General features: G+C 29.1%; 1 protein-coding gene across 1 annotated transcript; it reads left to right on the forward strand.

Annotated features, from left to right (window-relative positions):
- Positions 1-304: 304 nt before the first annotated feature.
- LOC134695918 (myelin proteolipid protein-like) lies at positions 305-12,591 on the forward strand. Its single transcript, XM_063557406.1, has 7 exons — positions 305-485; positions 3,058-3,211; positions 3,917-4,076; positions 6,894-7,056; positions 8,420-8,517; positions 9,826-9,891; positions 10,400-12,591. Exons 1-7 carry the CDS (start codon positions 482-484, stop codon positions 10,526-10,528), a joined length of 774 nt encoding a protein of 257 aa, XP_063413476.1. The 5' UTR covers positions 305-481; the 3' UTR covers positions 10,529-12,591.
- Positions 12,592-13,122: the final 531 nt, after the last annotated feature.

Consider the following 13,122-nt stretch of genomic DNA (forward strand, 5'->3'; position numbering starts at 1 on the left):
ATTAAGGAAGGTCATATGGTGAAACTTCAAATTTAAAAAAAGTTTAATTATAAAACAAGTGTTTGTGACTTTATGTTAAAGAAAATGCTATATACGTCATAAAAACTTCATAAATGTACTGCTATTGAAATATTGTCTATCCTTTTAAGTTCGTTGTGGTTTAATATATTTTAAATTTATTTCGTTATTTAGTCGTATTACAAAGAATTTCATGAGAGATGAATGTGGCCAAAACTTTGTACACCTGCCTATTTTGCACCTGTGAACAGGATCATTACAACGTTTAAAAGGGAGGCACAACTTTATATGTTTAAGTTTAAAGCTTTCAATGTACACAGATGTAAACACACCTGGAACTAGAGCGACACCTGTACAGGAAACATGATTAATGAGCGAATTTGGAATTTCTTAATGTTACAAATTTAATTAACAACCCTTAATTATCGGAGAAACCCGTGAGAAATTCGTGAAAGGTTAAAATATGGGTAAGTGTTACATGTTTGCAAATGATAGCTGCATGTACCTATAGGCTATAACAGTAAGACATGGAATTATCATATCCTTTTTAGCCCACCTTTAATATTTTGGTACACTGTTAAACTTATGCAAACACCAATCCTTCATGTGTTTAATTTGGTGCAATGATGCATACATTATAAATAAGCTTCTTTTAGAGTATAGGCATTATTATAAGTGTCCAGTACAAGACACAACTAAACAACACATACACATGACATAATATATACAAATGCAATAAATTAAAAAATAAATAAATCAAACAATGAAGTAATTATAATCATGGTGGTAATATGAGGCAGGCATAACCTGTGAATTGGGACGAAGTCTGTATTATTTTTTTTTTTTCAAACATGTTGATAAAAGAAACGTAAATACCGTAACGTTTCCGATATTGGTTCTGTTGGTAGGGAGTTAGTTGTGACGTTATTTAAGTTATGACGGCATATTCAATGTAAACAAAGAAACGCTGTTATCAGGTAAGTTTTTTTTTGTTCATTTCAAACAATCATTAAAAATGATATTGGGTGTTGAATTCCTTCCTATATTTGATGATATGTTGATAAATATACATTTTATTCAAAGTCTCATGCCAACAAGATAGAAACAGGAAGCAACAAGACTGGAACAGGAAGTAGATCTGAATAAAAAAGTTAATGATTTTGAGTTCATTAGTAGAATGAAAAATTCGGGAACATTTTCCTGATTATTATTTTTTTTTTTTATCGATTTTTCTACCGTAATTGGAGACTTCGTCCCCATATAAGCAAATTATAAGCATGATAACTAAGCCACTGTGTACAATACAAATGTAGGTATTAAATGCTAAAAGTAGAACATGCTTAAAGCATATAATTAAGTATTTAAAAAGGTTAAAGCATATAAAGTATTTCAGCTAAATTAAGCATTTAAAATGTAAACTAAGCATGCTAAGAAAGCTGGTAAAATGCTGAGCATAACCTTGACATATCAGTAGCCAGGGGGGTTTGGAAAAATTCCCTTGAAAACAAATAAGCACTGTTAAAATCAAAGTTCTGTTCGAATTGTGACTGTTTAAGTATGTATGTATGTTCTGTATCTTCCTCCTTTAGTAGGAGCACCACCATAGGTTATGGTGTAAAAAGGAAGACATTTAACACACTGTATCGTTACAGATTTAATGTGAGCATTTGCCTATTCAGTTTCCCAGCCTGGCCGTGACGGGTCTTACTACCAGAAAGTTAACCTTCCCCAAAACAATAAGTACAATGTAATAAAGCATACGAACACAACCACTCACCTGTGTCGAGTTTGAAAGTCCAACGAAACCCCCGTTCTTGGAAATTCCTGGCTATTGGCCTGCATGATTACATATAACAATCTTTCAATGCAACTAAAACAGGCATACATGTACATTGTACATTGGTGCTGTCATATTTTTTTTTATATCATTCAACATTTCAATGGACATGTTATACATTGGTCTAATTGACAGTAATATGAAACCTTTGGTTGTACAAGTCATTCATCATACATTTAAAAGAGCTAGCAACATTTATTTATGATTTATCATCAAGCTGAAGGTGTAAATGGGTCTTAAAATTAAAAATTCAAAAAAATATCATACTTCTTGTACATAGTAAATGTAGTATAATACATTGTATATTGTGATTTGTTCCAAAAACTAATGTTACCATGGTTCCAGTATTCAAATGATAGGTCACCAAGCTTGAGCTTATATGCTACAGATTATGAAGGTGTAATACATTTTTGTACCACCAAATCATGTTATGTCACATCCGGTTGTAGATGAAAGTAGGTCGAAAAAAATATTCCCTTGAATTTGACAGTTGTAGGTAATTAATCATACATTATATTGCAGTAAAATTAAAATATTTCTGTGTCATAAACATATGTCTTGAGTATTTCAAAACACCATTATTTTTATTTAGGATTTCTATAGAAAATTTTGTAATCTTGAGTTGAGGTTACATGGTGACTAAACCTTGCAATCTCCGGCGCAGAGTTCATATCCGTTCCATACATGCTTTGCAATACTGCACTTAATATGATTTTGATTAGAGATTGGGAACAAAAAAGTACGCAAAAAAAGGTATGGCAGAGGTCATATTGAGTGTAGTGTTACAAAGTATTGAACGGAACGGATATGTGAGCTCTGCGCTGGAGATTGTAAACCTTGTACACAGGTAAAATAAGTGAACAAATTTGATTGGTTAACTTCCAATGATGGTTATTTTCTTATATGCAATGAAATATTATGTGAATTGTTTTTTATAGTACTGGACAGAATAAAACCTTACTCCTGCCAAGTATTTCTTTATTTGAAACAAAGATACATTCTGCACATTTTTTTTGAAAAGTGCAAATTTAACAAAGACTTATAGGCAAAAATCAATGGTGGTATTACACCTGAAAACAAAATGCAGCATGAAGTGTCAGAATCAGTTACATGATTAAGATGAAGAAATAGGCACCAAAGACAAACAAAAAAGAAGTCTTACATAAAGACTATTTGTTTTTACTCTATGTTTAAATTTACAGCTTGTGAGAACATTGGCAATTGTGCCTTTGCCTCCTTGATATCAGCATTACTGGTATTTTTTGGAGTTGGTGTATACTGTGGAACACTGTACAGAGCATTACAGATCTTTATTACACAGATTCTGGAGGATATATTTGGATTTAATGTACCATGGTAAAATATAATTTAAAATTAATGTCCTAACTTTTTCTTTTTCCAATTGTGAATTAAACACTTTAATATATGTTAGTTGTCAGTATACAGTCAATGAGACAGCAACCCTTATATACAACAAAACCAGAAATTGCCCCATTGTCACCTCTAGATGACAGTCTTTTGTCTATTTGTTTTTATTAGTTTTGGGTTGCTGTTTCATTTAAGGAATGACTGTAATATTTTTTCTGTCTGTGAAGAAATATCATAAAAAATTTGGTGTACTCTGAATAACGCACGTAGAGGGTTATTTAACAGTGTGCACCAAATTTTTTATGTTAGATATCGAATAGACAGAAAATTATTACAGTCATTTCTTATAATTTAATTCTAAATTCTATTTTAAACCGTTGAACATTTCCTTTGATTTAACATGTTTAATTTCTTGACTGGAACATACAATGTATATAACAGTATTCAACATTATATTATAGAGCAATGTGACGTTCTCTGCCATATTAATGATATTGAGGGTCTGGATGGGGTTTCAATGGTTATAGATTAATGATATGCATACATTTGGAGATATTTTTAGCAGCATACTGACGAGTGAACCTTTTTTATGGAATCAGCTTCCATAAGTTCATAACAGCTGTCTTTAAGTATTTCTAGTATAAATTTAAGGTGATAATAAAATGCATTGTATTCATGTTTTTTACATTTCAGGCTAGAAGTCATACAGATTGTTTTTGTTGTCATAGGTGTTGTCATGGGAATGTTTGCAATTCTCCTTTTGGTGTTTGGTTTCCTAGCAACAGGGGCTACCAGAAAGAATGTTTATTCTGGTAACAAATGCATTATGGGTGGAAGAGTATCTGCTGGATTTGTAAGTACTATGTAGTACAATGTACATTTTTGTAACAGTAAATAAGTAACAAATAATTTCTGTATATCAGTTTTCTCCCCAGGCCGTTTTAGCGATGCTATACTTTTTCACCGTGATGCTAAAATAATTCCGGCAGCACTATACTTATTTTGAATATGCTATTTTACTTGTCCTCAATTTTGAACTTTCATCTATTATCGATTATGATGATAAAAATTATATCACCTTTAATTGTAATCCCTTTAAGTCAGACAATAAAGGCAATTAAGAGATTAAATAGCCAGGTGTTAATTGCCCTCAGGGTGATAACTGTTTGGATGCGAATATCCCAAGCTGACGCTTGTGACATGACTAATACCAAGGCATGTGTCTGCAATCACCAATTTCGACATGGAAAAATGCAATCACAAAACGATTCGAAATCTACGTTTTGTATTATGAAATTTCAAAGATTGAAACGATTTTTTTTTTTTTAAAAAGGTCATTTATTTGTGCAACTCTCCAAAAATTACTTTCTTTCTCATCCGGTAATACGAGAGCGAGAATTTTGGTTTAGAGCTAAAATAAGTTTAATACCTCTTTAAAAAGTAATCATAATTAAATTCATTTAATGCATTTATAAACACGTCTTATTCATTCACAATCTGATCTTTTCAAACAATGTTTATTCTCAAACTCATTTTCGTAAATTTTTCTACGGCCGCCATTGCACATTTTGGTGTAAACTACAGGTCGGAACCGGACCAGATATGACAAAAACAGATGGACAGTAGACCGAAAAAATATACCAAGAGAGAAAACTACGCATTAACAGACTATTTGTTAGATAACTTTGTTAAAAATACATATCATTTTGATGTAAAGATAAGAAACAACTGGGACTAATTCATAGTGCCATGAAACAATGAATTTCATTAACATGATAAAAAAAAGTTTTTAAATTGATTTTGTATGCCCCACCTACAATAGTAGAGGGGCATTATGTTTTCTGGTCTGTGCCTCCGTTCGTCCGTCTGTTCGTCTGTGCGTCTGCTCGCTTCAGGTTAAAGCTTTTGGTCAAGGTAGTTTTTGAAGAATTTTAAGTCCAATCAAACTGAAACTTTGTACACATGTTCCCCATGATATGATCTTTCTAATTTTAATGCTAAATTATAGTTTTGACCCCAATTTCATGGTCCACTGAACATAGAAAATGATAGTGCGAAGTTCAGGTTAAAGTTTTTGGTCAAGGTAGTTTTTGATGAAGTTAAAGTTACATCAACTTGAAACTTAGTACACATGTTCCCTATGATATGATCTTTCTAATTATAATTCCAAATTATAATTTTGACCCCAATTTTACGGTCCACTGAACATAGAAAATGATAGTGCGAGTGGGGCATCCGTGTACTATGGACACATTCTTGTTTTGTGCTACTTTTGCTACTTTATCTTTACTTAATATAATGTAAAAAATAGTTAGTTTTGTGTACTAGATATTTAGTTTTGTATATATACAGGTTGCACTTTAATGAACCATTCATTCATTTGACTAATTGTTGGGTAACTGAAACCACATATTTATTTTTATTTGGCACAAGAGGAAAAAAATGATTCTGTAACTATAAATGAATAAAGAAAACATAAACTGAAACAACTGTTTTTGTGGTTATAGTTTAATTGTATTCTCAGTTATGAATTGAGCAATATAAACTAAAACATATAAAGGAAATAGAGGATCAACACGACGCGACAAATGACATAAAGATTAAAGACTTAAATAAGATATCTTATAAACTAATTGAGATATCTTAATAACAAAATGAGATATCTTATATATTAATTGAGATATCTGATTTATTAAATACGATATCTTATATATTAAATAAGATATCTTATTAAAATGTTTATAAAGATATCTTATTAAATATATAAGATATCTTATTTAAAATATAAGATATCTCTATTAATTTATAAGATATCTTATATATAGTTAATAATAGAGATATCGTATTTACTTAATAAGATACATGTATCTCCTTAAGTTAATAACATATCTCTATTAGTTTATAAGATATCTCTATTAATTAATAAGATATCTCTATTAGTTTATAAGATATCTCTATTTATTAATAAGATATCTTATAAAGTATGTATTTAAAAGATATCTTTATAAAGAAGTAAACTAATAGAGATATCTTATTAATTAATAGAGATATCTTATAAACTAATAGAGATATGTTATTAACTTAAGGACATATCTTATTAAGTAAATACGATATCTCTATTATTAACTATATATAAGATATCTTATAAATTAATAGAGATATCTTATTAATTAATAGAGATATCTTATTAATTAATAGAGATATCTTATAAACTGATAGAGATTCTTAGGTAGACTGACACTTGTAAAAGAATTATAATTAATCCAGGGTAGTTATGATCTTTTTTAAATCATTAAGCTGCAGAACATGTTCTAGTATATAAAACCATACATTTAGGAAAAGAGAAGATCTGGTTATTAAGATCTAATTTTGGCCTAGAATTTGAATTACATCTAGAAAAAGTAGATCTGATTTTTTTGATTTTTTTTTAAACATATTTATTATCTATTTCAGTAGATAAATTTAGTTTATATAGCCAACTCTTTTGTAATGTGATATATTGTTTGAAATTTTAACAATATTGTCTTTTTGTCAGTTTATATTCATGTACAATGTATATCATTTTTTAACAACATTGTATATTCACTTACCGGTAATCTTTTACAGTTTAGGTTTATATCATAATTTTATAAACACCATTGTATTTACACTAATTTATCTTTTTTGACAGTTTATGAGTATATCATACCTACTAAATCTGGTATGGATTGGTATGTTAGGAGTGGGCGTCGTCCCTGTTGTGGCATACCTGATGGTGTCATCCAGGTGTGATAATAGTGTGTACAACAAATATCAGACTGGTCAAGGGACATGTATCAATCTTAACCACTATGGTATGTTACATTTTGAAATAAGAACATTTTCTTTTGATTTACTTTAAATGTTCTCCTCAGAGCGTTGAAGCACTCTGGTACCCTGGTATTATATTTTCTACCATGGTGCTATCTTGGATGATTTTCTAATCTAATGTATAGGGGTCAAGGTGCTTAATTTTTGGGAAACCAGTGCTATGTTAATTTCCATGGTGCTATTTGAAAATTCTGTTGAGAACGCTGACTTTGTACCTTAAATAAACATATATGACATTTACTTATGAATATCTGCTTTAATTATTATTGGCAGTTTTTTTCTGTCACAAAAATATAGGTTTTCTGTATGTGATGTTATTTATAACCAATTTAATTTGATAGGAATTAAATTTATTACTTGATCTGATATGCAAAAGAAGATGTAGTTATATATAAGAAAGGTAACAGGAATCAGGGATGGGGTAATCGTAATCTGTAATTAATCGTAATCGATTGTAATTGATTACATTTTTCCAAGTAATCGACAGTAATCTGTAATCGAAGACATTTTCGATTACATGTAATCGTAATTTAATCGATTACAGCAAAAATTTGGATGTAATCATTGATTACTTTTCGATTACATTTCGATTACTTTAGTAAAATAGTTTGATAAAAAAAATAACCTATTTCAGAGGAAAATATGTATGCCATCACCTTTTAGTACAGATAAAATATTATGCATCAACAATACTTGAGAGTTAAGCAACTGCCTTATTTATTTCTATTGTCTAAAGCTGTATTATGAGCAACCAGATCCCCTACCTTAATTTACTCTATATCTAGCTTTTGAAACAAATGGATATATGTGCTTGTCAATAACTCAAGAGCTTTAATATTAAAATAAGAAAACAGATTTGAAATAATAAAATAGACTGTCTAAGATGTTAAATAAAAATTGTCTGTTTTTCGTTAAGTTCTGCACTACATGTTTTTAAGTAGTAAGCTTATTTGTATTAAATTTCCTGAAAACATCATTTTCAATCAGAGATGAAATTAAAGCTTAGAATAGATAAACAGTTGATTTCTTAAATGTTATGATACACATGTATATAAATTAAATTAAAAAGAACACAAAATGAACCAATGACAATGCATTGCAATGCTTTTTAGAAATAGATACATGTATCCCTTTGATTTATAAATGTTTTTTTGTATATTATTTGATTGGGGAAGCTAAAAAATCTTAACAACATTCAGGAATGGCCAAAAATATCATACCTTGTGTATGTATAACATGTGAATTACATACATTTATGGGTTTATTTTAAAAACACATCTTGACAACAAAATATGTATACATGTACTGCTTGTTTACAAAATAAATTAAATTATGATATTTTTACAGGAATTTATAGGAATCAAAGTTACATTGCTATTGGACAGTTGCCTCCAGGAAAAGAAAGTATCTGTGACGCTAATGACCTGAGGAGGTTATGTGATAAGGTATATTGAACAATATTACATATATATGGTGTAGCATTCTAGTGTTTTCATTGGATATGACGATCTTATGTTTCAAAGATTCTTTTACGTAACTGACGCTTTGTTTCAATCTTTACGTATATTGAGGCTATGTTTCAATTTATGTGTATATTGGTGGTCAATGTAAGAAAAATGTTGTTAAATTTAGATTAACGACGTCACACATAACAACCACGGAAGAAGCACCACTTCAGAAAAAAACATTTGAAATTATATCAGGAGATTTCAATATTTTTTTTATGTTAAATGCATAAGATAAGAATGCAAGAATGCAAATGGAACTAGCTAGGATTTTGTAAAAAAAATAATTTTCAACATGTTAAAATTCTTGCAAAATACAATTAAAAAATACAGAAAGAACAGTGAACGTCAGTATAATTATAAATTATTTACATATGTAATATAGAAATTAAGGACTTCCACACAGTCAATATGTAATATATGGACCTGTTAGATTATATTGACACTCAGACTCTTCAGTCAATATAATCTAACAGGATCATATATGACATATTGATCTTGTCAAAAATCCATAATTGATAAACATTCATTCATATTATTTATATTAAAATATATACAAGACAGTATATGGTATACCAACAGAAAATGATGGAATTTGTAAATGTTTTTCTAAAAAGTTATCTCATGGTACAAATGTATTGAAGAAATATCATAAAATTGTAGGCCACCATTCTTGTATTTAATGTACATACTAAGAGTACTATAACTCATGCTTTGCAAGTACATGTATACACTGATAAAACACTGCTATGTGACTTGAAATAAAACTGGTGCTACATAATTTCTGTGATTAGGTACACACAGATGAAATGCCATCAACATACATGATTTTCATTAAAAAAAAATTGAATTTACTTGTTCTGATATATTTATTAATAGTCCAAAATTTATGAGTTATTTCCTATAAGAATTAAATATCTAAATGAAAACTAAAAATGTTTTTTTATTTGAGTCATCTCCTTGTAGGTAGATCTGAATGAAAATAAAAATGTTTTTATCTGAATTATCTTCTCTTAGGATGGTTTCTGTATTTATTTTAAAGTTATTAAATATGTAATTATAATATTTTTTTTATTTAAATTAAAAATCAGTTGTAAAAACTAGTTGTCTCCCTTATAAGACATCATAACAGTTTTTTTTCAGTAGTTCTGAGTTTTATAAATGAACTGATTACTTTTATTTAAAAATTACTGTGAGAATATTAGGATTTATAGGTAACTAATTCTATGCTATTTTAAACTTTCACAGATTGCTGAAGCAGGGCCTTTGTTTTGTGTGGCATGTGCTGGAGCTATTGTAATTATTATGGGAATGGTAAGTTTATTGTTTAAGTCATTCTAAAATATTTCAAGGTTTTAGTATATTTATATCTAATACTGGAGATGTTTGGTGATAGGAAAAGTAAAAGTGTAAAACTGTTTAAAGCGAATCTATGCTGAAAATATAGATTTCATTATTTTGATTGGGAGTCGGAGTACGATAATCTAGCTCGATTATTTTTTTATCGCAAGGCCTGATGAAGTGAACTATACATTTAAAAATCTACTTCTATCAAATGAAATGGGAAATTGCAAGCAATATCTAAAAATATTTTTTTACACATGAATACATTGTATTAGGCTTACATGTTTACTATTTTTATAGTGAAAAAGAGTAAAAAAATAATATGGTCATAGTCTGTATTCATTTGGCCTCATACCATAATTCCTAACCAAATGATAAACTTACCAAATTCAGATTTTATTTATTTGTACTTTAAATGTTATCATTGACATGGGACATGTTATTGATACTTTGCATATTTATATTCTTTTTTTTTCAGACAAATTTTCTTCTAACCCTTGCCACAAACTACACACGATTAAAGATCTCCAAAGAGCTAACAGAGTACCGTGACGCTGTGGACATGGAAGAATTAGAACTTAACAGTCGTGATGGAGGATCAAGATGACAGCTTACAGCCCACCCAGCTCATTAAAATTCACATTTTATCTCATAAATATTCATGATGTCTCTTCTGACTCTTTCTAGACTTTTGATAAGTTTTATGTAATTTTATGTAATTTATTTGCATGTTTTGATAATGTGTATTTTCATCATCACATGAATGAAGTCATAGACATTTTATTGTGCCATTTTAATCAGTATATTATATTTGCATAAGCTTTTATGAGGCTTATTTTTACTTTTAATTTTTTTTCTATAGATCAAATAAGTTTTATGCTGGATTGATTGTGGGTATTCTATAAACATTTCTTTTTTTATATAAATTTAGCATTTTTTCTTACTAGTTAATCAAATAACTTTATAGCTGGATAATTTCAAAGTCTTGAATTTCTTGAACAACTTGTTCCCAAATACTTGGGTAACAGACAAAAATATTTATAAATTATATTGTAAAGGGTCTAAGTTTCCATAGCTTTTGTCAATGTCTATATTTTTCATTAAAGACCAGGCACAAAATAATTTTGCTAAGCTGTTCTGTCAGGGTTGGCAAAAACCCATGTTTTATGAGTATTGCCCAGCTCAGTGGGAAATTCTGGGAAAACCCCGGGTTTTACTGGGTTTTAGTGGGTAATACTGGGTAATATAAAATACTAGCCTAAATTTTTCAGAGGATTCAGTGATCAAACACAAATGTTATACACTTCAGATATATTATAACCTTTTTTGTTTGTCTGGATTGGTAAAACTGTAAATCATAAAGCCAAAATTTTTTTTTAAAATTAAATATAACATGTATAACAATTACATGTAAGAAAAATTCCATTTAAAAAATGTATACAACTCTAGTCACTAATTAATTAGTAATTATTTTGATTAAAATGCAGATTTGTTTATGTAACAATAATCAGCCCTTTCAATTTTATAGTGTTTAACATAAATGACATGTTTATTTAGCAATATGACAAATGTATGAGTGTAAAACATTTGAATTATCAATTCACTTAAACATTGCAATAAATTTTTTTTCAAAGTATGGATTATTGAAACAATGCTTGGTAATTAACAAGGTTTCATTAAATAAGCAAATCTTGTATACCGGCTACATAGAAGAGAATGAAATTAAATTTTTCATTCTTTTAGAAATGACTGTCAATGAATATCTGTATAAAAAGTATATATATATATATATATATAAAGCTGTAATACTATGAAACTATACCAAAACTTTACTATTTTGTGTTAAAATAAGCTTAAAAAATCATATTGCCCAGTAATGCCCAGTATTCCCAATTTCTGGGAGTATTGCCCAGCCCGGGAAAACCCGGGTTTTCCCACCCGGGAATTCCCGGGCGGGTAATACTATGCCAACCCTGTGTTCTGTATCTTTTCCTTACTCTTGATTGTTTTTATACTTGTTATAATAAGAATTTATTTTTCGAAGAAACTGAGTTTATGCAGATTTACATATGATAACAGAGCATGGTGGGCATATTAATTAACAAAAACTAATTGTAAAGATATATTAACATCTATTGTTATTTACAAGAATCAAAACATCTTTTTATGGACGCATGTCCGCTATTGTTTATTTTAGATTGATATTGTAAAATTCTTGACTGGATGATCTTCTGTTAAGTTTGTGTATAGTATAAACTTGGCTTTAGCCCTTTGAAATGATAGTGTTTAGGGTTGAAAGTGTGGTGATGGTAAGGGATAGAGATATCAATAAACTATAAAAATATACCACTTGGCATAAAACAAAATTTTTCAATCAAATTCTCTCAAGTCATGACTATAAGTGAACATACAATCAATATAAAATCATCAAATTATTTTTTGAAAAAAAAAGTCACTTAATCTCATTTTACAAAGAGAATGCTAATATCATTCATATAACATTAATTATACATATCAGACAATACATATCTACACTGGGTGTATATTTCATTAACATACATATCAATTTGTTGCATATCCAAATAAAAGTGATGAACTCCCTAAATGCATTTTGTTAAAAAAAAAATATGTCTCTATCAATTTTTGAATGGTTTAACATATGTAATATAATTTTTGGGAAGAATCTGTTTTAGCGGACCCCGGAAGTTGGAAGATGCACAATTTATGCGCATGACCTATAACCCCGAGTTACGTTGCTATGCTGAAATATAAACAGCGGACATTTTTTTTACCGCTTCGAAAGACGTCGATGTAAATGATTTTTAAAAAGTGATTTTAACTAGTGACACTGAACAATTAAAAATAAATTTAATGCACTTACCCATTTAAGCTTGAAAATCATCCATACTAGAATTTAGTGTGTTTGTTATTTCGTTTAGTACTCTTGGTTTTTTAGATGCAGGTTGTGGTACACTGACGGTGATGGTTTCTGTCGTAATTAGGGCTTGTTTTTGTTTTTCCGGATTATACACTTTTTTTATAAGGTTAATAAATGCTAGGAAAGGGTCGTCAGAGCCAATAATATATTTTTTTCGTACACAATATTGACTGAAATAAGTGTCATAAAGGGATTTTACTGTGCCGTATTTTGGAAGTGATTTTTTAAGTGCTCGCCAAGTACTTTCAATCGTATTTGTATGC

Source organism: Mytilus trossulus, chromosome 14, assembly GCF_036588685.1.
Source record: "Mytilus trossulus isolate FHL-02 chromosome 14, PNRI_Mtr1.1.1.hap1, whole genome shotgun sequence".
In the NCBI taxonomy this organism is placed as follows: Eukaryota; Metazoa; Mollusca; class Bivalvia; order Mytilida; family Mytilidae; genus Mytilus; species Mytilus trossulus.